At 41.9% G+C, this 20,010-nt stretch overlaps 1 protein-coding gene and 1 pseudogene across 2 annotated transcripts in view; one reads left to right on the top strand and one right to left on the bottom strand.

Moving 5' to 3' along the window:
• Nucleotides 1-924: 924 nt before the first annotated feature.
• The window catches only part of PLA1A (phospholipase A1 member A), a gene marked incomplete at its 5' end in the record, with an annotated part of 38,796 nt that continues 19,710 nt past the window's right edge, over nucleotides 925-20,010 (top strand). The window contains 4 exons of the mRNA XM_081086898.1: nucleotides 925-1,000; nucleotides 13,238-13,439; nucleotides 14,844-15,021; nucleotides 15,492-15,600. Of these exons, the coding sequence (XP_080943024.1) occupies nucleotides 925-1,000; nucleotides 13,238-13,439; nucleotides 14,844-15,021; nucleotides 15,492-15,600 (565 nt within the window). The remainder of the gene's footprint in view (nucleotides 1,001-13,237; nucleotides 13,440-14,843; nucleotides 15,022-15,491; nucleotides 15,601-20,010) is intronic.
• Nucleotides 12,521-13,121, bottom strand: LOC308516876 (ubiquitin-conjugating enzyme E2 variant 2-like; annotated as a pseudogene). Its single transcript has 3 exons — nucleotides 13,043-13,121; nucleotides 12,829-12,932; nucleotides 12,521-12,770 (listed from the first exon to the last, which is right to left on the bottom strand). The product of its transcript is annotated as a ubiquitin-conjugating enzyme E2 variant 2-like (transcript).

The following is a 20,010-nucleotide window of genomic DNA, read 5'->3' as shown; positions in this document are numbered from 1 at the left end:
TTTCCCACAAAGTTCGATACTGGCCCTGCTGGTGGGTTCTCTGCCTCATAGCAATGTGTTATAATTTAAGGATCTGGGCAAGTGCCCTGCCCTTCCTCTTCCCCTAAAATACCTAGAACCAGCTCTCTGTGGTTTCTGCCTCTCCTCTGGGAGGAAGAGGCCGCAGGGTACCCTGGAAATGCCCTGACTCCAGGCTAGCTCTGCCACTCTAGCAGCAGGGTGGCTAGAAGGTCATTTTCTTTCTCTACTATTCAGTTGCTTTATTTGCGAATCAAGAAGTTGAAGAAAAAAAAAAAAAAGTTGAACATCTCTTCCTAGAGACTGAATTTTACTTCTAGCCCCAAGACTCCCCGAAAGGCTAGTACTCTCCAGAGGCAAACGTTGTCTTCTTCCATCCTGCCCATTAAACGCACACGAAACATGCACTGTTAGCTCAGCTCTGAGGCAGACACCGGGGATTCAAACATCTACAAGAGGTCTTTGCCCTCACATTGCTCAGAGCCTCCCTAGGGAGACAAACATGTCCACAGATAATTCCAGAACAATGATGGTTTTGTAATCACCGAGAGATGAAAGACTTCTGCTTTGGCTTTTACTAACATTTTATAATGGGAAGTGGGAGAGGGGCAGGAAATAGTTTTCTGATGACGGTTGGCTCAGAGAGGAAGGACAATGTGTTTCAATGTCCCCCACTTTGAAAACAGAAAAGTGTATTTATTTTCATTGAGAAGAAGAAACCAAAAAAAACGGTGGAGGTTGAACCATTAGGGAGAGCTTATTTTTTTCTTTGACAGGTCATGAGGCTAGTTAACGATTACCGAGACCCACGTGGGTGTTTGGTGTTCAAAACTGTGAGTGGCTGGGTTATGTGATGTCTTTGGCATCAGGGCCGGCTTCACCCGAGCTCCGAGAGTGGGCTCAGCCATGCGCCCAGGCCTCCGGGACAGCTGCTGCTTCTGGGTGTGGGGGCTCTTTTTGTGGTTCAGCGTTGGAAGTGCAGGTAAATCGGGGACTCAGGCCTTGGGTGGGGTGACTCAACCATTACGCATGCATTGCTAGTCCTTGGAAGGCCCCCTAAAAGCCCTTTCTCCTGAGATGAATTTACAGGAGGGAGAAAAAGCCTACAATCATAATGGGAATGTAATCTTTCTCAAGCCAAAAGATTGAACTTCCCTAGTGGTTCTACTCATTTTTTCTAAAAACCTCACTGCTCATTTTCACCTTGCATAAGTCAAAGTGACTAGAAGAAAATAAAATTTAATTAATTCCAACGTGTGATTCTTTTTCACCCGCTAAATATTCACTGTTCTAAGATACAAAGTTTCCAAACTAATGACTCTGCCTCTGAGCTTGTTAGACATCCTTTTTAATATTGCTGCCCCAACTCAAATCCAGGCTTATCTCCCCTCTGAGCAATAACTAGCCCCGGCCAACGGGGGTGCCCACTAAGACAACTTCCCGGCAGATGCCATTTGCATTCTACCTTTCCCGTTAAAAACCCCACCCACCGCACGCTTAAGATAGCAAATCGAAACCCTACTGCGGAGATCCTCTGATGGTGAAGATCCTAGCCTGCCCCCAGCAGTGGCCTCACCCTTAGAAAGCTCCCCTCCCCTGGGCCCAGCAGCAGACTGCTTTTATTCTTCTTATTTTTTTGTTGTTAATCCGCATCCGAGGATATTTTCCCCAATGATTTTTAGAGAGAGTGGAAGGGAGGGGAGAGACAGAGAGAGAAAGAGAAACATCAATGTGAGAGAAACATATTGACTGGTTGCCTCGCAAAAGCACCCGGACCAGGGCTGGGGATCAAACCTGCAACCGAGGTATGTGCCCTTGACTGGAATCAAACCCAAGACCCTTCAGTCCTGGGACAATGCTCTAACTACTGTGTGCCGGCTAGGGCTCCACAGACATTTAATCCTCATTCCCCAGTTTTAGAGAGTGGCATTCCCTCTGCCTGGAGTTTTCGTACTACTTTTTCATTCATTTCAGCTCTTCACAACTTCCAAGAGGGCTTTCATGATTCCTATCTCCCTTGCAATAATACTTCATTCCTATACTCAGCTTTCCTTCCTCCTCCAAAGTTCAGCTTGCATGAGTATATTTACTATCTGCATTAATGGGTTGCTTTTAAAGGGTGCTTCACGTGTCATTTGTGTGTGTGTGTGTGTGTGTGTGTGTGTGTGTGTAAAATGACCTCTCTCTCTCTCTCTCTCTCTCTCTCTCTCTCTCTCTCTATATATATATATATATATATATATATATATATACATATATATATGTATATATGTATTTGTGTGGGTGTGTGTGAGAGAGATCCTTCCATATCAATATACAGAGCTATTTTGTTTTTTCAAATGGCTGTTTATACACTATATTCTAGATCTGAAAGGATTTATATCTTACACATTTTTAATAGACATGAAATAAATTGCCCTGTAAAGAAGTTATAACTCTTTATTAGTATGTGAACAAATCATTTCCCCACATCTCTGCCAACACTTTGTAATATTGAAAGTTTTTCATATTGTCAACAGGATAGAAAAAATAGTATTATATTGCTGTCTTAATTCTTATTTCTTATTATGATTTCTGCTTCTGGTGTCTTGCTTAAGCAATTATCCTATAAAGGTAATCTCTCATATTTTCTTCTAAATCCTACAGACTAGTCCAATCAGACTAAAATCACCTGGGACAAATCCTTTGGTCATGGCATATTTTATTTTTTAAAATTCTTTATTGTTTAAAGTATTACATATGTCTCCTTTTCCCCCCATTGATCTCTCCCTAGCCATTCCAGCACATGCTCTCACACCCCACCCTACTGTTTGTGTCCATTGGTTATGCTTATATGCATGCAAGTCTTTTGGTTGCTCTCTTACCCCCTGGTTGGACTGTCTGTTCAATGCTTCTATGTCTCTGGGTCTATTTTTGTTCATCAGTTTATGTTGTTCATTATATTCCACAAATGAGTGAGATCATGTGATATTTATCTTTCTCCAACTGCTTATTTCACTTAGCATAATGCTCTCCAGGTCCATCCATGCTGTTGCAAATGGTAAGAGTTTCTTCCTTTTAACAGCAGCGTAGTATTCTACTGAATAGATGTACCACTGTTTTTTAATCCACTCATCTGCTGATGGGCACTTAGGCTGTATCCAAATCTTAGCTTTTGTAAATTGTGCTGCTATGAACATAGGGGTGCATATATCCTTTCTGATTGGTGTTTCTGATTTCTTGGGATATATTCCTAGAAGTGGGATCACTGGGTCAAATGGAAGTTCCATTTTTAATTTTTTGAGGAAGCTCCATACTGTTTCCCACAGTGGCTGCACCAGACTGCATTCCCACCAGCAGTGCACAAGGGTTCCTTTTTCTCCTCATCCTCACCAGCACTTGTTATTTGTTGATTTGTTGATGATAGCCATTTTGACAGGTGTGAGATGGCACCTCATTGTTGTTTTGATTTGCATCTCTCCAATGATTAATGACTTTGAGCATGTTTCTATGCTTGGCCTTCTGTATGTCCTCTTTCAAAAAGTGTCTATTTAGGTGCTTTGCCCATTTTTTGGTTGGATTGTTTACCTTGGTTTTGTTAAGTTGTATGAGTTCCTTATAAATTTTGGAGATCAAACCCTTGTTGGATATAACATTGGCAAATACATTCTCCTATGCAGTGGGCTTTCTTGTTTTGTTGATGATTTCTTTTGCTGTGCAGAAGCTTTTTATTTTGATGTAGTTCCATTTGTTTATTTTCTTTTTAGTTTCCATTGTCCTAGGAGCTGTATTGGTAAAGATATTGCTATGACATATGTCTGATATTTTGCTGCCTATGGATTCTTCTAAGATTTTTATGGTTTCCCATCTTACATTTAAGTCATTTATCCATCTTGAGTTAATTTTTGTGTATGGTGTAAGTTGGCGGTCTAGTTTCATTTTTTTTTTTTTACATGTATCTGTCCAATTCTCCCAGCACCATTTATTGCAGAGACTGTCTTGACTTCATTGTATGCTCTTGCCTCCTTTGTCAAATATTAATTGAGCATAGTGGTTTGGGTAGATTTCTGGGTTCTCTGTTCTGTTCCTTTGGTCTATATGTCTGTTCTTGTGCTAGTAACATGCAGTTTTGAGAACAGTGGCTTTGTAATACAGCTTGATATCTGGTATTGTCATCCCTCCTACTTTGTCCTTCTTTCTCAGGATCGCTGCAGCTGGTCATGGCATATTTAAAATTTTTTTTTTTTAAATTTCAGACTGTACTTCTTTTTTCTTTTTGTTTTTTGGTTAATCCTCACAAGAGGATATTTTTTGCCATAGATTTTCAGAGAGAGTAGAAAGGAAGGAGGGCGGGGGAGAGAGACAGACAAGAGAGAAACATCCATGTGAGAGAGACACATTGATTAGTTTTTGGGCCGGACCAGGCCCAGGGGTCAAACCTGCAACCCAGGAATGTGCTCTTGACCAGGAATTGAACCCATGAGCCTTCAGTGTGTGGGTCTGTACCCTAACCACTGAGACCACCAGCCAGGGCCAGACCATGCTTTTTATTTTAATTTTTTAATTGAATTTATTGGGGTGGCATTTGTTAATAAAAGTATACAGGTTTCAAATGTATATTGCATTGTGAGTTTGCCACAAAGTCATATTTTCCATCCTTCCATCATATTTTTTAATACAATGTTGAATTTGATTTACTAACATTTATTTTTGTACATATTTATATTTATTATTTTGCACATATATTAATAGAGGAATTTATCTGTTATTTTCTTTCTTATATTTCTTTTGTCTGGTGTTCATAATAAAGTTCTTATCTATATATATAAAGAGCCAGGGGCCATTGCAACTGAACAGATGACTTAATTGACAACAGAACAAGGCCAGCATGGGGGTTAGTGAGGGACGACCAAATGACTGAACAGCAGGCTGTGTGGGGTGACGAGGCCGGCAGGGGGGTTAGTGAGGGATGACCAAATGACCAAGCAGCAGGCTGCGTGGGGCAATCAGGCCAGCAGGGGAGGCAGTGAGGGGTGACCAGGCCAGCAGAGGGGAGCAGTTATGGGCAACCAGGCTGGCAGGGGTGCAGTTGGCAGCAACCAGGCTGGCAGGAGTGCAGTTGGCAGCAACCAGGCCAGCAGTGGGGGCAGTTGGGGGCAACCAGGCTAGCAGGGGGGGGCAGTAAGGGGTGACTAGGCTGGTGGGGGAGCAGTTGGGGCCTACCAGGTTGTCAGGGGGTGGCAGTTGGGGGCAACCAGGTTGGCAAGCAGAGGCAGTTAGGAGTGATCAGGCTGGCGGGGGGGGGGGGGGGGGGCCAGTAGGGGCAATCAGGCAGGCAGGCAGTTGAGCAGTTAGGAGCCAGCGGTACCGAATTGTGAGAGGGTGCAGGCTGGGCTGAGGACCACCCCCCTGCATGAATTTCGTGCACTGGGCCTCTAGTAACCTCATAAAAAAGTGTCTAGTCCCTGAGACAGTTTATATAAGGTAAAGAGTATCTGTACTTCAAAGGCTTGGTGGAGTTCTCAAATGAAATCATCTGGCATTAGTATTTTAGGGCGAGAGAAGATTCTTGATTGACAATTCAATTTTTTTATGCTAGTAGATTTATTTAGGTTTTTCTATTTCTTCTTAAGTCAGTTTCAGAAAATTATATTTTTCTAGAAAATTATCCATTTTTTAATAGTTTTTCAATGCATTTGTCTGGGGATTTTTAAAGGATATCTTTTTTTTTTTTTTTTAGGTGATAAAGAGAACGTTTATTTAACTAAAGGAATAAAAGGAACACTAATAAAAGTTTAAATACCTAAAATGATATCATTTAATCATTAATACTCTACTGTTTAATCTGCCTAGTATAGATTTATTTATTTATTTAATCTTGGTCATTACCCTGAGTATCATTTTATTTTATTTTTTTTATATTTTTTATTGATTTTTCACAGAGAGGAAGGGAGAGAGATAGAGTCAGAAACTGAGTATCATTTTAATTAGTGAACTCATTCTTAGCAATTATCCTTTCAAAATATTGCTTCTTCTCCCATTCTCTTCCTTTAGAGAGCAACTACTAGATTCATGACGTTGGAGCCTCTTCAACTATTGCCTGTACTTTTAAAAAATATTGTTAATCCTCACCAGAGGATATATTTTTTTAAATAATATTTTTATTGATTTCAGAGAGAAAGGGAGAGGGAAGAGAGACAAAAACATCAATGATGAGAGAGGGTCATTGATTGGATGCCTCCTGCACACCCCCTACTGGGGATGGAGCCCACAACCTGGTCATGTGCCTTTGACCAGAACAGAACCTGGGACCCTTCAGTCCTCAGGCTGACGCTCTATCCACTGAGCCAAACCAGCAAAGGCGAGGATATGTTTTTTTTAAATTGATTCTAGAGAGAGAGAAACATTGATGTGAGAAACATTGATCGGTTGCCTTCTGGACATGCCCTGACCCAGGATCCATCCTGCAACCTAGGTATGTGCCCTGACCAGGAATTGAACCTGCACCACAATGTTGTGGTGTATGCTGCAACCAACTAAGTCACCTGGCCAGGGCTACTGTCTGTACTTTTTAACTGCACTTTCATACTTTAAAATTTTATTTTATTTCTGTACCAGACACTAGCAGTGGTTCTCAACCTTCCTAATGCTGCGACCCTTTAATACAGTTCCTCATGTTGTGGTGACCCCCAATTTCATTGTTACAAATTGAACATAATTAAAGCATAGTGATTAATCACAAAAACAATATGTAATTATGTATGTGTTTTCTGATGGTCTTAGGCGACCCCTGTGAAAGGGTCATTCAACCCCCAAAGGGGTCGTGACCCACAGTTTGAGAACCACTGCACTATAGGATTGATTTCTTTTATCAATGTCTTTCTTTTTCATTTCTAATTTTCTATTAACTTTTTCTTATAAATCTTATTGTATCGTTTATATTTCATAATTTCTTATGCTCTGTCTTTATTTTTGTCCTTGTGCATTCTTAGTATACTTATTTTAAAGTCTATGCCAAAGTTTTTTTTAAAGATATTTTTATTGATTTCAGAGAGAAAGAGAGAGGGAGAGAGAGAGATGGAAACATCAATGCTGAGAGAATCATTGATCAGCTGCCTCCTGCACAGATCCCTACTGTGGATCGAGCCCACAATCCGGGCATATGCCCTGATCTAGATTCGAACCATGACCTCCTGGTTCCTAGGTCAATACTAACCACTGAGCCATACCAGACAGGCTATGTCAAAGGTTTTTTAAACTTTATTTCACCTGAAATGAATTCATGATCCACTTACTCTTTATATATTTAAGCATTTTGTTTGTAGGCTTTTTAAAGTACAACACAAGTACAGAAAGTACACAGATTATTAATATGCAGATTAATGAATTTTCAGAGTGAATTCACGTATGTAACCAGACAGCACCCTAAAACCCATTCTCTGTATCCCCTCTTAGTCACTACTGCTCTACAGAGAACTATTATCGTGACTTCTAACACAACAAAATTAGTTTAATTTTAAATGAAAAGTTAATTTTTGGCCTCTTTTTGCCTCTACCTCACTATCTCCCCTGACCCCCACCCCCATTTTCAGACTCTCTCCTCCAGTCAGGTGAGCGTCCTCTAGTAGGACTATAAGATATTTTGAGAGAGAGAACTTTTATTATAGTATATTGTCATAATTAGTCTATGTTATTATTAGTTATTGTTGTTAATCTTTCACTGTGCCTAATTTATAAATTAAACTTTTATCGTAGGTATGTATGCATAGGAAAAAATATAGTATATAGTGGGTTTGATACTGCCTGTGGTTTCATGCATGTACTGGTGGTCTTGGAAGTAATTTCCCATGGATAAGAGGGGACTGCTGTAGGTAGTGAGAATGGTTTGATTTTGAGTATCTTATTCTGAGGGGAGAGCCATAATTCTTGAATTCTTGTTCTGCTGGTATGAGGGAAAGGGATGAGTCAGAGATGTCTCCAGGAAGTTTGACCTGAGCAACTGTGTTGATAGCAATGCTATTTATATTTCAATGTTTTCTTTAATTTCAATTATTTCCTTTATAGTTCTTTCCCTATATTTTATTTGGAGTTTTTGCATAGTTTTTCTTCAACTTTCTGAATTATAACATTAATTTACCTAACCTATTTCTTTCCCTTCATTTCCCTACTATTTGCATTTGAGGTTATGCTTACCCCCCACTGCGGTTTTAGCTCTTTACTCAAGTTTTTGTAGGCGTTGGTTCTATTGTCATTTAGAGTTTAATATTCTCTAGTCTCCCTTGTGATTATTCTTTAACCCAAAAGAGTTTTAAAAATCTCCATTGTATTTTAAAAATAATTTGATTGCATTTTATTTAGCTAATGTCTGGATAATATTGATTCTTTGATGTTTGTGGGCCTTGCTTTGTAATGTACAGTACTCATTTAAAAGGACTCTCAATTTTTTGGTGGAAGAAGGTTTCCCTAGACCAGCGGTTCTCAACCTGTGGGTCGCACCCCTTTGGGGGGCGAACGACCCTTTCACAGGGGTCGCCTAAGACCATCGGAAAACACATATATAATTACATATTGTTTTTGTGATTAATCACTATGCTTTAATTACGTTCAATTTGTAACAATGAAAATACATCCTGCATATCAGATATTTACATTACGATTCATAACAGTAGCAAAATTACAGTTATGAAGTAGCAATGAAAGTAATTTTATGGTTGGGGGTCACCACCACATGAGGAACTGTATTAAAGGGTCGCGGCATTGGGAAGGTTGAGAACCACTGACCTAAACCAACAGAGCAAATTTACTCATTATGATGCCCAAGTCTCATGCTCAACCAGAGCCCTTTCACTTTTTTTGTTTAAAAGTCAGAGGCTGGCTCTAGGCAGTTTGGCTCCGTGGATAGAGCTTCGGCCTGTGGACTGAAGGGTCCCAGGTTCAATTCCTGGTCAAGGGCACATGCCCAGGTTACAGGCTCGATCCCCAGTGGCAGCTGATCAATGATTCTCTCTCATCATTGATGTCTCTCTCTCTCTTTCCCTCTCTCTTCCTCTCTGAAATCAATAAAAGTATATATTTATTAAAAAAGCCAGAAGCTGGGAAAGGCAGAGCTGTTGTAGTGCCAGGCATCTTTCTCTTTCGTGTCCTTCGGGAGCTCAAGTTGTAGGCTGAGGAGTGTGGGGGCTTCATGCCAGGGTGTCCAGGAAGGGACATGCAAGAGGACTTGGAGCTCAGAGGCAGAGGTGGTGAAAACGCCGGTGCACCCAGTACTCTCTAAGGGTGGGGTCCCCACCGTCTATCTGCTCATGGGGCCACATCTCATTGCACCCAGAGCCACATGCTTCTTGTAAATGTGCTCCCGGGTGACCTCTGAAGGCAGATAACCATTCCAGAAAACTAAAATGGCTGTCTTCTTCAGGAAGGAGCCTGCACAAACCGAAGTCTGCAGTCTGGACCTCTAATTCTGTAAATGGCTTTGTCCCATGGCGGTAATGCGAGGCAGCCGCTAACAGTGCCATGACCGGGCCGTGTAGCCTGGGTCAGTGTGTGCTTGTGGCTGCTGCTGCTGGTCCCTCCCTGCGAGCCAGGCTTGGAGCTGGGTGCTACACCTCTTTGCCACAGAAGTAAACAAGGGTTGCAATGTTGGGTATTGAAGAGGGGCCAGATTTTCAGCTCCCTGGGAAAGTAGGAGTTTCATGCTGCCTGTTTCAGTTCAGTATTTTTAAAGGCCCTTCAATGCCCTTGACCATAAAAGATCCCATTTAAATGTATCTATGGTGAGGTGCTGTAGAGTGGGTCCAGCTTGTGACAGGTTTGCTCTGACCTCTGGCGAGGTGGCCATGGGCCGGGCACGGAGGCTCCAGATTGCTCATAGGATGATAATGATGGGGCTGGACTGGGGTTCCGTCCAGAGTGAGCTCATTCCAGCCCAACTGCTTGTCTTGTTGCCCGGGTTTTTTTGTTTGTTTGTTTGTTTGTTTGTTTTATAAATCTGTGTTACTTTGCTAGAGCTGCTATAACAACATGTCATAGACTGGATGGCTTAAACAACAAAAGCTTATTGACGCATGGTTCTGGAGGCTGGAAGTCCAAGATCAAGGCAGTGGGAGGGTTGGTTCCTCCTGGGGGCTGTGAGGGAAGGATCTCTTCTTGGTCTCTCTCCTTGGCTTGTATATGACCATCTGCTCCATGTGTCTGCTCATCATCTTTCTTCTGTGTCTGTGTCCAGATGTCCTCTTCTTACAAGAATGCCAGTCATATTGGAGTAGGGCCCATTCTAATGGCCTCTTTTAATGTGATTACCTCTGTAAAGACCCTATCTCCAAATGCAGTCACATTCTGAGGTACTGGAGGTTAGGACTCCAACGTATGAATTTATAGGGAGACTCAGTTTAGTCCATAATAGTATCCATTTCACCATGGCCTTTAACCTTCTATCATTGAGTAATATTCATATTCATCTCTGGCATTTTATCTTTAGATGTGAAAAATATTCACAGATTTTGATTTCAGAAATTATGCAAGTTTTAATAAATGAATCTGATTATATGTTTACTAGTGTCCCGGTGCATGAAATTCATGCACGGGGTGGGGTGGGGGGGTCCTTCAGCCCAGCCTGCACCCTCTCACAGTCTGGGAGCCCTCGTGGGATGTTTGACTGCTGGTTTAGGCCCGATTGCCGGACATCCCTCTTGCAATCCAGGACCCCTCACTCCTAACCGCCTGCCTGCTTGCTCCTAACGACCTGCCTACTCACTCCCAACTGCCTGCCTGCTCACTTCTTACCATCCGCCTGCCGCTCCTTACTGCTTGGTTCACTGCTCCTTAGTTCTGCCATGGAGGTGGGAGAGGCTCCTGCCACCACTGCTGCACTCTCAAGCCGTGAGCCTGGCTTCTGGCTGAGTGGCGCTCCCGCTATGGGAGCACACTGACTACCAGGGGGCAGCTCCTGCATTGAGCGTCTGCACCCTGGTGGTCAGTGTGTGTCATAGCGACTGGTTGTTCTGGTCGTTCTGTTGTTCCACTGTAATGGTTGCTGGGCTTTTATATATATAGATATAAATATATAATATATGTAATCTAATATGTATATTATACACTGAATCTAGCTGATTTACAATGCCTGTAAGCCCCTGTTTCTTTCTTTCTTTTTTTTGGTAATCTTTATTAATATAACATCATTTCCTAGGGCTCATCTGCTAGCTTTTTAAACAAATCTCAAAGGCAATTTTACAGTTAATTTAATGCCACACACTCCTACAACATTAGCCCCTTTACAAAATAGACAAAAGAAAAATAGCTTCAAAACTGTTGTCTTAGAAATGTTACTACAATTAAGATTGGTTCTGTATTAACTTCTATAATCAACCAGTGTGTCTTAGATTGCCGTGTACATCTTGATTGTGACATGCAAAATGAATCTTGCTTTTGCATGCAGATTTATCCATAGTCCCAAAACAAAAAGGGGAAATAAACATTACATTTTGTTGAAAAACAACACCAACAACAAAATCTTCACAATTAGTGGATATGGGAAAAGGAAAGAGGACAAAAAATCAAGGTATTTTAATAAACATTGCTAGAATTCAAACATCTTTAATACATTTCTGGTGAAATCAAAGTCGAAATATAATACTTGGGATTCTTCCTTCTCCAAAGATGAAATTAAACGAATGAAGTAATTTGTTCTCTAAAATACTCTGCAAATTCCAATTCACAAGAAATATATAAAAAATGATTAACAATAAAAAGTTTATATGGATGAAAAGCTACAATTCCAGTCTTTGCTACCTCAGCAAGGTACTTTCCATGTACTACATCAATAAAATAGAAATGGCAGTTTCTGAGAACACGATCTTCACTTTATTTACATTTGAAGACTAACTTTAATCTCAAAAATCACATATCAATTCACCCATTTCCTTTTTGCTGATTTCACTTACTTAAATGCATGGTTTGCCCAACAAAGACATGGGAAAACAAATCTTTACCATGTCTGTTACATGTAACACACAGGAATAGCTTTCAACAGAAATTCATTGACCTTCCCCATGACATTTATTTTTATTATAAATACAGATATCCAAACAATCCTGAACATATTTTTGATACTATTGGTAGTCAGCACCCACAACACTTAAAAATTAAAACAATTTGAGACAATATTCATTGTAACTGCTACTTTAGACAATTTGAATGGAAGCTCTTTCTCTAAGCAAGATGGATAAAGCACGCCATTTCTCTTTTTCCTTCTTGAGATTTTTACCTTTTAGTAAAAATCACCACACTTTCATCCTGTAAACCTGAATTCTATTTTGAACACTCCAGCTTTATGTTTAAATGACAGTGCCTTAAAAAATTGTGCTGCATTTTTTTCTCTCCTGTTACCTGAAAACATAATGTGTATACATATAGTAAGTATATTCTTACAAATGTCTAGGTCATGTTTACCAGTTGGCATCCTGATATTTAATCAAGACATTAACATGAGTAGAAGATTGTTGATTTAAGACAAGTTTGAGATCCACTAAAAGTAATTGTGGTATGTTTGTCCTGATTGCTGTGGAAGCTTCTTTGGATATCATTAGACGTCTTAGTTCTTGAAGTACAACTTTAATGCTCTATGACTTTTGCCATTTTGCTAATACAGATAAGCTCCATGCACCTACCGTTCCACTGTAATTATGTATTCCATTCATATTAATTTTTATTACAAATCTAACTGATGGAGGAGCTTCTGGGTATTTAGGTCCACATTCTACTTTTAGGCCATATATATATATACGTATATGTATGTGTATATCTATCTATCTATCTATATCTATATATATATATTCTGTTTTCATAATTTATCCTTGGTGGCCCAATAATCATGCCTGTCCACCTTTTAAGTGTCATATATTCATCATCTTTAAGGCCCCAGCTAACCGTCCCATCGCCTACTCTTTTTTTTACTCTATTTTTATTTTTTTAAATTATTTATTGTCTAAAGTTTTACATATATCTCCTTTTCCCCCAATTGACCCCCCCCACACACACACACACATACCTACTCCTTTTTGTCCTTTTTCAAGTTCTTCCAATGAGCGAAAATTATGAGGAACTTTAAGTCCTGTGGAGACCACCATCTTCTTCTGTACCCCGATGCAGCTGTCAGCCCGTTTCTTCCTTCCTTTCAAGAACATCTTTCTGTCCTCCCAAGAACAGATGACCTCACCTTGCATTGCTCTTGTTTTCCCTCCAGGAGACACACCTCCTACCGAACAGCCCAAGTGCACTGACTTCCAGAATGCCAACCCCTTCCGAGGCACCAATCTCAAAGTCCAGTTCCTCCTCTTCACCCCTTCAGATCCTCGCTGTGGGAACCTAGTTGAAGAAAGTAGTGACCTTCAAAACTCTGGATTCAATGTCACTCTGGGAACCAAACTAATAATCCATGGATTCAGGTGGGAGCTAACCAATCAATAGGATTGCCTGTGCTAAGCACTAGAAAGTGATCATGGGAAGGTAGTGGGGAGTAAGAGGAGGAATGAATTGGCTGACTCACAGGTCCCATCCCTCATCTCCTGCTGTCTGTAAAGGTGTCTCATGTCAACATGAACACATATTATGTTGTTTATTCCTGTTGGTTATATATGTTACTCCTCCCTCAGCCTTTGTCTACACACTCTCGAACAATAAATATGTGTGATCTTGGACAAATCACTCCAGCCCCTGGAGCCTAAGGGAGACGAAGGGAGTTTGTAGAGATGATCTCAGGGACCTTTCCTCCTTGAAGCGTGGTTGTTTGATTCATCTCAGCCAATGAAGTCATAGGCTGTGCACAATTACTCAGGGGTAACAGCGTGAGGTTGTTGTTTTTTAAATACAGAATTTCCTTTTCTTTTCTCACTGCTTCCCTGGTTTTATGACCTAAGAAGCTACCACTGATGGATGCTACTCTGTCCCACCCAGAGGCTAGCATTTCTCAGGAATGCGCCAAAGTCTCTCCCCTCGCAAAGCCGACATTTAGCCACTATCCAAAGCTGTGTGTGTGCCCTCAACCAGGGACAGCTAAGAGAGCTGGAAAGCTCATCGGGCTCCTCACTGTGTGTGCTCCCAGATCCCCCAAAGTCACATTCCCTGACAAATATCAGTCTGCTTCTCTGTCCCATGAGCACACACTCAGAGAATGTGCTCTGATTGTTCCTGTGCTGTGACAGGCCATTGAGAAAACTTCTTTCCTGATCCCAATTGCTTGGGAAGAAAGCACTCTGAAATTTTAAAAATCATTATCTTTTTCTAGAAAAGTGCTATTACACTGTAAGTTCCAGAATGATAGGGGCTGTATTTTATTTTAAATTTCTGCAAAGCACCTAGCACACTGCCTGGCTCATTTGTTGAAGAAATAAATAAAAACATCCTCAAGAAAGTACTTATTTTCTAGAATTAAGATTGCAAATCTTAACTCTAATGTACAAATCTATCCTTTCTTTCCCACAAATCACACAAGCAGGGCCAGTGCACATGGCTTGTGCAGTTGAAGCTTTGCACATAGGGCTGGGGGCTAAGGGCTGGGGGGTAGGAGGCTGAAATGCAGCCTGAGTTCTGAGTCTAGCATGGAGCCGCAGCTACCCGGACAAGAGGCATCCTATCATAATTTACACAAAGGCTCCCTATGTGCAGGCAGAAGCCCTGGTCACTTTGGGACTGTCCTCCCTATGCTCAAATTGCTGTGACTTACTGCCCTTGTATCCCCCTTCCCTAGTCTTGACTTTTTTCTGGGTTTATTCTGTTAGCAGAGGTTCCCATGACAATGGATATCAATTTGGCAGATAATTTATTCTATCCTTTCTTGGCCCCATGACTAGGGCTTTAGGAACAAAGCCTTCCTGGATTGAGAAGCTCATCGGGGCCCTTTTGAGGGCAGCAGATGCTAACGTGATTGCCGTGGATTGGGTGTACGGCTCCACAGGTGCCTACTTCTCGGCCGTGGAAAATGTGGTGAAGCTGGGACTCAAGATCTCCAGTTTCCTCAGTAAACTCCTGGTGGGTGCAGAAGAGCCGATGGGGATTTCAGCTGCATTGGAAGGGAGAGGGGTTAGCAGGAGTGAAGCAGTACAGGAGGAGGAGATTTAGGGTGGAAGTAGAGCCACCCAAGGGGCTTGTCCATCTCCTCCTCTCCCCCTCTCCTCTGTAAATTGGGCCCCTGCATATCAGGTAGAGAGAGCCAGTGGCTGGCTTCGGTCATCTCTCAGACGGAGAATGTGCTCATGACTCACACTGGGCACCAAAAGGAAAGTGAGGGGGATTACCCCTGCAGTGCCCAGCAAGAGGGCAAGGGCTTACCAGAATGAGGATTCTGCCCTCCCCAACCCGCTCACCCCTGACCTCAGCATGTGGAGCACCTGTGTCATGCCCAGGGCCCTCTGCTGCTAAAGCCTCAGGGGAAAGTGCGGCCCTGTGAGACCAGGGGCTGCTGGGTCCCAAATGTAACCCACTGTAAATGTCTGTTGTAGGTGCTGGGTGTGTCGGAGTCCTCCATCCACATCATTGGTGTGAGCCTGGGGGCCCACGTTGGGGGCATGGTGGGACATTTCTACAAAGGCCAGTTGGGATGGATCACAGGTAACATTCTTCCTTGCCCATCCTCCCAGGTTTGGAGAAAAGTAGAAAGAATGTCCTGAAAATGTCTTTGTTGAGGCAAGCAGAGGGAAGTGTCAAACCTTTTGGTGTTATGATGAAGTCATCCATGATCACTAACATTTATTTATTGGGACTCTTTTGCATAAAGTGATATTGTGTTATTGCATGAGCTCTAATATCAGTGTAAGAAGCCATGAAGTTCTTGCTAAGCCTCAGTTTCTACATCTGTGATGCAAAAATATAATAAACTAGAGGCCCGGTGCATGAAATTTGTGTACTGGGTGGGGGTGGGGGTGGGGGCGAGGGGGGGCGGGCCCTCAGCCCGGTCTGCACCCTCTCGTAGTCTGGGAGCCTTCGGGAGATGTCCAACTTATGGCTTAGGCCTGCTCCCCCTGGGAGGAGTGGACCTAAGCCATCAGTCGGACATCCTTAGTGCTGAGGTGGAGGCAGAAGAGGCTCCCACCACCGCTGCTGCACTCACCAGCTGTGAGCCTGGCTTCTAGCAGAGTGGTGCTCCCCCTGTGGGAGCGCACTGACCATCAAGGGGCAGCTCCTGCATTGAGCACCTACCCTCTGGTGGTCAGTGCGCATCATTGAGCCGGTTGTTCTGCCGTTCAGTCGATTTGCATATTAGCCTTTTATTATATAGGATGGAGGCACTTTAAAATGGAGTCAGAGTTGTCATCCTAGAACAGCCGTGGGAAACTACGGCCCATGGGCCAGATCCGGCCTGTTGGAAATGAATAAAACTAAAAATAAAAGACCATACCCTTTTATGTAATGATGTTTACTTTGAATTTATATTAGTTCACACAAACACTCCATCCATGCTTTTGTTCCGGCCCTCCGGTCCAGTTTAAGAACCCATTGTGGCCCTCGAGTCAAAAAGTTTGCCCACCCCTGTCCTAGAAGAACTGCCTTGCACATCTTATGCCTAAAACCTTTGGAATGCTAAAACAGGGCAAAATAACCTTTGGACTGGGCCTTAAGCAACATTGTGTCCCAAAGAACAGTTGGCAAGGATAAAGGAAAGTAAGTATTATGTCTACCAGCTGATGACTACTGGACTGAATTAGAAACACTGTTTAGAATTAGTGTCGTTATGTTAGCTTATCTGCATCAATAGAAATGCCTTCCTTCCAGTGATGTAATGGTTCCTCTTCCCTTTCTTGTAACTATCCCTTGCTTTGTGTCCTAATCAGAACATTATGTAGATTTCTGCCTGAATCAGTGGTTCTGAATAGCTACTCTTTTTCATATCAAATAAATGCTTGTTGCCTCTCACTTCGAAAGATCTTTCATTTTTAGGTTAATAGCTCATATCTTCTTGGTCCACTGTGGAAATCACCTTTAAACAGTATGCTAAATACTTGCAAAAGTGCAGTATACTTTATGCTTCAGGAACTACTGTTAATTGATTAGGGGCTAGAGTTGTGTGGAAATTACCATCCAGTGGAACAACTCTGAGTCATGTTCTACAAGCCTGTCAGAGGAGCCCCAGTGGAATGAGACCTACTTGCCCAAAGTGATACTCCATTCATTAAAAAATGTCCTTCCTTCTATCACTCTATTTTCCACTCCCTCACTAGCTTTCTGTGATCTCTCAAATAAGCCAGTTGCATTTTTTAAATTTTTATTATTGAGAACATTACAGGTATCCCCCCAGTTTCCTTCCCCATTTCCCCCTCCACCTGGATCCTGCCCCACCCAAGGCCTTCACCACCCTATTGTCTGTGTCCATGGGTTATGTATATATGCATATAAGCTCTTAGGTAAATCTCTTCCCATCCCTTCTCCCCCCTTCCCTCTGAGATTCTTTAGTCTGTTCCACATTTTCATGCCTCTGGTTCTATTTTATTCATCAGTTTATTTTGTTCATTAGATTCTTTGTTAGTTCATTTTAATTTTCAGATTCAACTGTTGATACATATGTATTTATTGTCATTTTATTGTTCATATTTCTTCTTCTTGCCGGGGTGTTTCCCTGCATCTAGAAGGGTTCAGGAATCTGGAAAAGGGGCTGTGAGTAAATTAATAAACTAGACATGAAATATAAATTTGGAAGACATTTTGGGGAGCCAGAGACCACCTAACTTCAGTAACCAAGCTCTCTGAATCTCTAGACCCCTAGCTTTTTATTAACACAAATTGCCCTAAAGCAAAGCAGATATACATATCAAAGGTAAGATTTGGTATACAGTAGGCATAGTCAGGTTGGGGAACTGCCCTCAGCTGTCAGGCACAGGCAATAATATTTGCAAATATTTAGGTTTGGGGAAATGCTTTCAGCTATTCCAGCAGCAGGTAATAAGATTCAGCCTGCTGAATATAGAAGCCCATCAACCTTTTGAGGACTTCTTGCATTTATGACCTGCTGGAATTAGCTTCCAGCACTACTTCCTCGTCCTCCTCCTCCTCCTCCTCCTTCTCCTCTTCCTCCTCCTCAAGAAGACTCTTTAACATTTCATGTAATACTGGTTTGGTGGTGATGAACTCCTTTAGCTTTTTCCTGTCTGTGGAGCTCTTTATTTGATTTTCAATTCTAAGTGATAGCTTTGCTGACTAGAGTAATCTTGGTTGTAGGTCTTGCTTTTCATTGTTTTGAATATATATTGCCACTCTCTTCTGATTTGCAAAATTTCTGTTGAGAAATAAGCTGACAGTCATATGGGCACTCTCTTAAAGGTAACTAACTGCTTTTGAATTACTGCTTTTAAGATTCTCTCTTTGTCTTTAACCTTTGGCATTTTAATTATGGTGTGTCTTGGTTTGGGCCTCTTTGGGTTCCTCTTGTTTTGAACTCTCTGTGCTTCCTGGACTTGTTAGTCTATTTATTTCATCAGGTAGGGGAATTTTTCTGTCATTATTTCTTCAAGTAGGTTTTTAATTCCTTGCTCCTTCTCTTCTCTTTCTGGCACCCCCATATCCCAGAGACTCCTCATACTATCTTCATATTTTTGGGTTCTTTTTTCTTTTTCTTTTTGCTCTTCTGATTGGGTGTTTTTTGCTTCCTCATATTCCAAATTATTGATTTGATTCTTGGTGTCCTCTACTCTACTGTTGAATCTTTGTAAATTATTCTTCATTTCAGTTAGTGTATCTTTCATTTCTGACTGGTCCTTTTTCATGTCTTTGATTTTCTCACTAAGTTCTTTGAAGTTCTCATTACGTTCCTTGAGCATCCTTATAACCAATGTTTTGAACTCTGTATCTAGTAGTTTGCTTGCTTCCATTTCAATTAGTTTTTTTTCTGGAGCTTTCTTCTGTTCTTTCATTTGTGACATGTTTCTTTGCCTCTGCATTGTGGCTGCCTCCCTGTGCTTATTTCTATGTATTAGGTAGAGCTGTTATGTCTCCTTGAGTTGGTAGAGTGGCCTTGTGTAGTAGATATCCTGTAGGGCCTAGCCTTCCCAGTCATCTGAGCTGGTCACTCTAGATGAGCCCCTGTGTGAGCTGTGTGCACAGTCCTGCTGTAGTTGATCCTTGATTGCTGTTGGCGTCACTTGAAGGAATTGACCCCCAGGCTACAATTCCTGCTGGTTTTTACAGCCTAAAGTTATGGGGACTTCTCTTCCCGGCACTGGAACCCTGGGCTGAGGAATCTGGTGTGGGGCTGGGATCCCTTGCTCCTCATGCAGACTTCCACAGCCCATTCTGCACCTCCACCCTTCCTATCAGTCTCAAAATGGCTTCTTCTTTAATTCTCTAGTTGTAGGACTTAGGTTTGGCCAGATTTCAGATAGTTCTGAATGATGGTTGTTCGGTATTTTAGTTGTAATTTTGATGTGGTTGTGGGAGAATGTGACTACCAGATCTATGTATACCATCATTTTGATTGGAAGTCACTGCTTGAATTTTTGAATTCTTATCTCAGGGTCTGCTTTTTGGGAGGGAGAGAGCAAGGGGTCCAAACTAAGACATGGGGATAGTAATATTTCCTTCATTATGTTTTTGTGAGGACTAGAGTGCCGCAGTCTTTTTGCAGCAAGGGTTCAGGAATCTGGAGAAGGGGCTGTGACATAAATGGATATACTAGACAAGAAATATAAATTTGGAATGCATGGGGAAAGCCAGGTGGAAACCAGCTCTCTAGTGGAGTGGCTCTCCAAATCTCTGGACCCACGGCTTTTTTTTAACATATTTTTTTATTGATTTTTTACAGAGAGGAAGGGAGAGAGACAGAGAGCCAGAAACATCAATGAGAGAGAAACATGGATCAGCTGCCTCCTGCACATCTCCCACCTGGGAAATGCCCGCAACCCAGGTACATGCCCCTGACCGGAATCGATCCTGGGACCCTCCAGTCCGCAGCCCGACGCTCTATCCACTGAGCCAAACCGATTTCGGACATGGCTTTTTATTTACACATTTTTCCCTTTAGCAAAGCAAACA

Source organism: Myotis nattereri (assembly GCF_964212035.1).
Source record: "Myotis nattereri genome assembly, chromosome: 3".
Classification (NCBI taxonomy): Eukaryota; Metazoa; Chordata; class Mammalia; order Chiroptera; family Vespertilionidae; genus Myotis; species Myotis nattereri.
The sequence above is the reverse complement of the archived record's forward strand: the minus strand, read 5'-3'. Positions and strand labels throughout refer to the sequence as shown.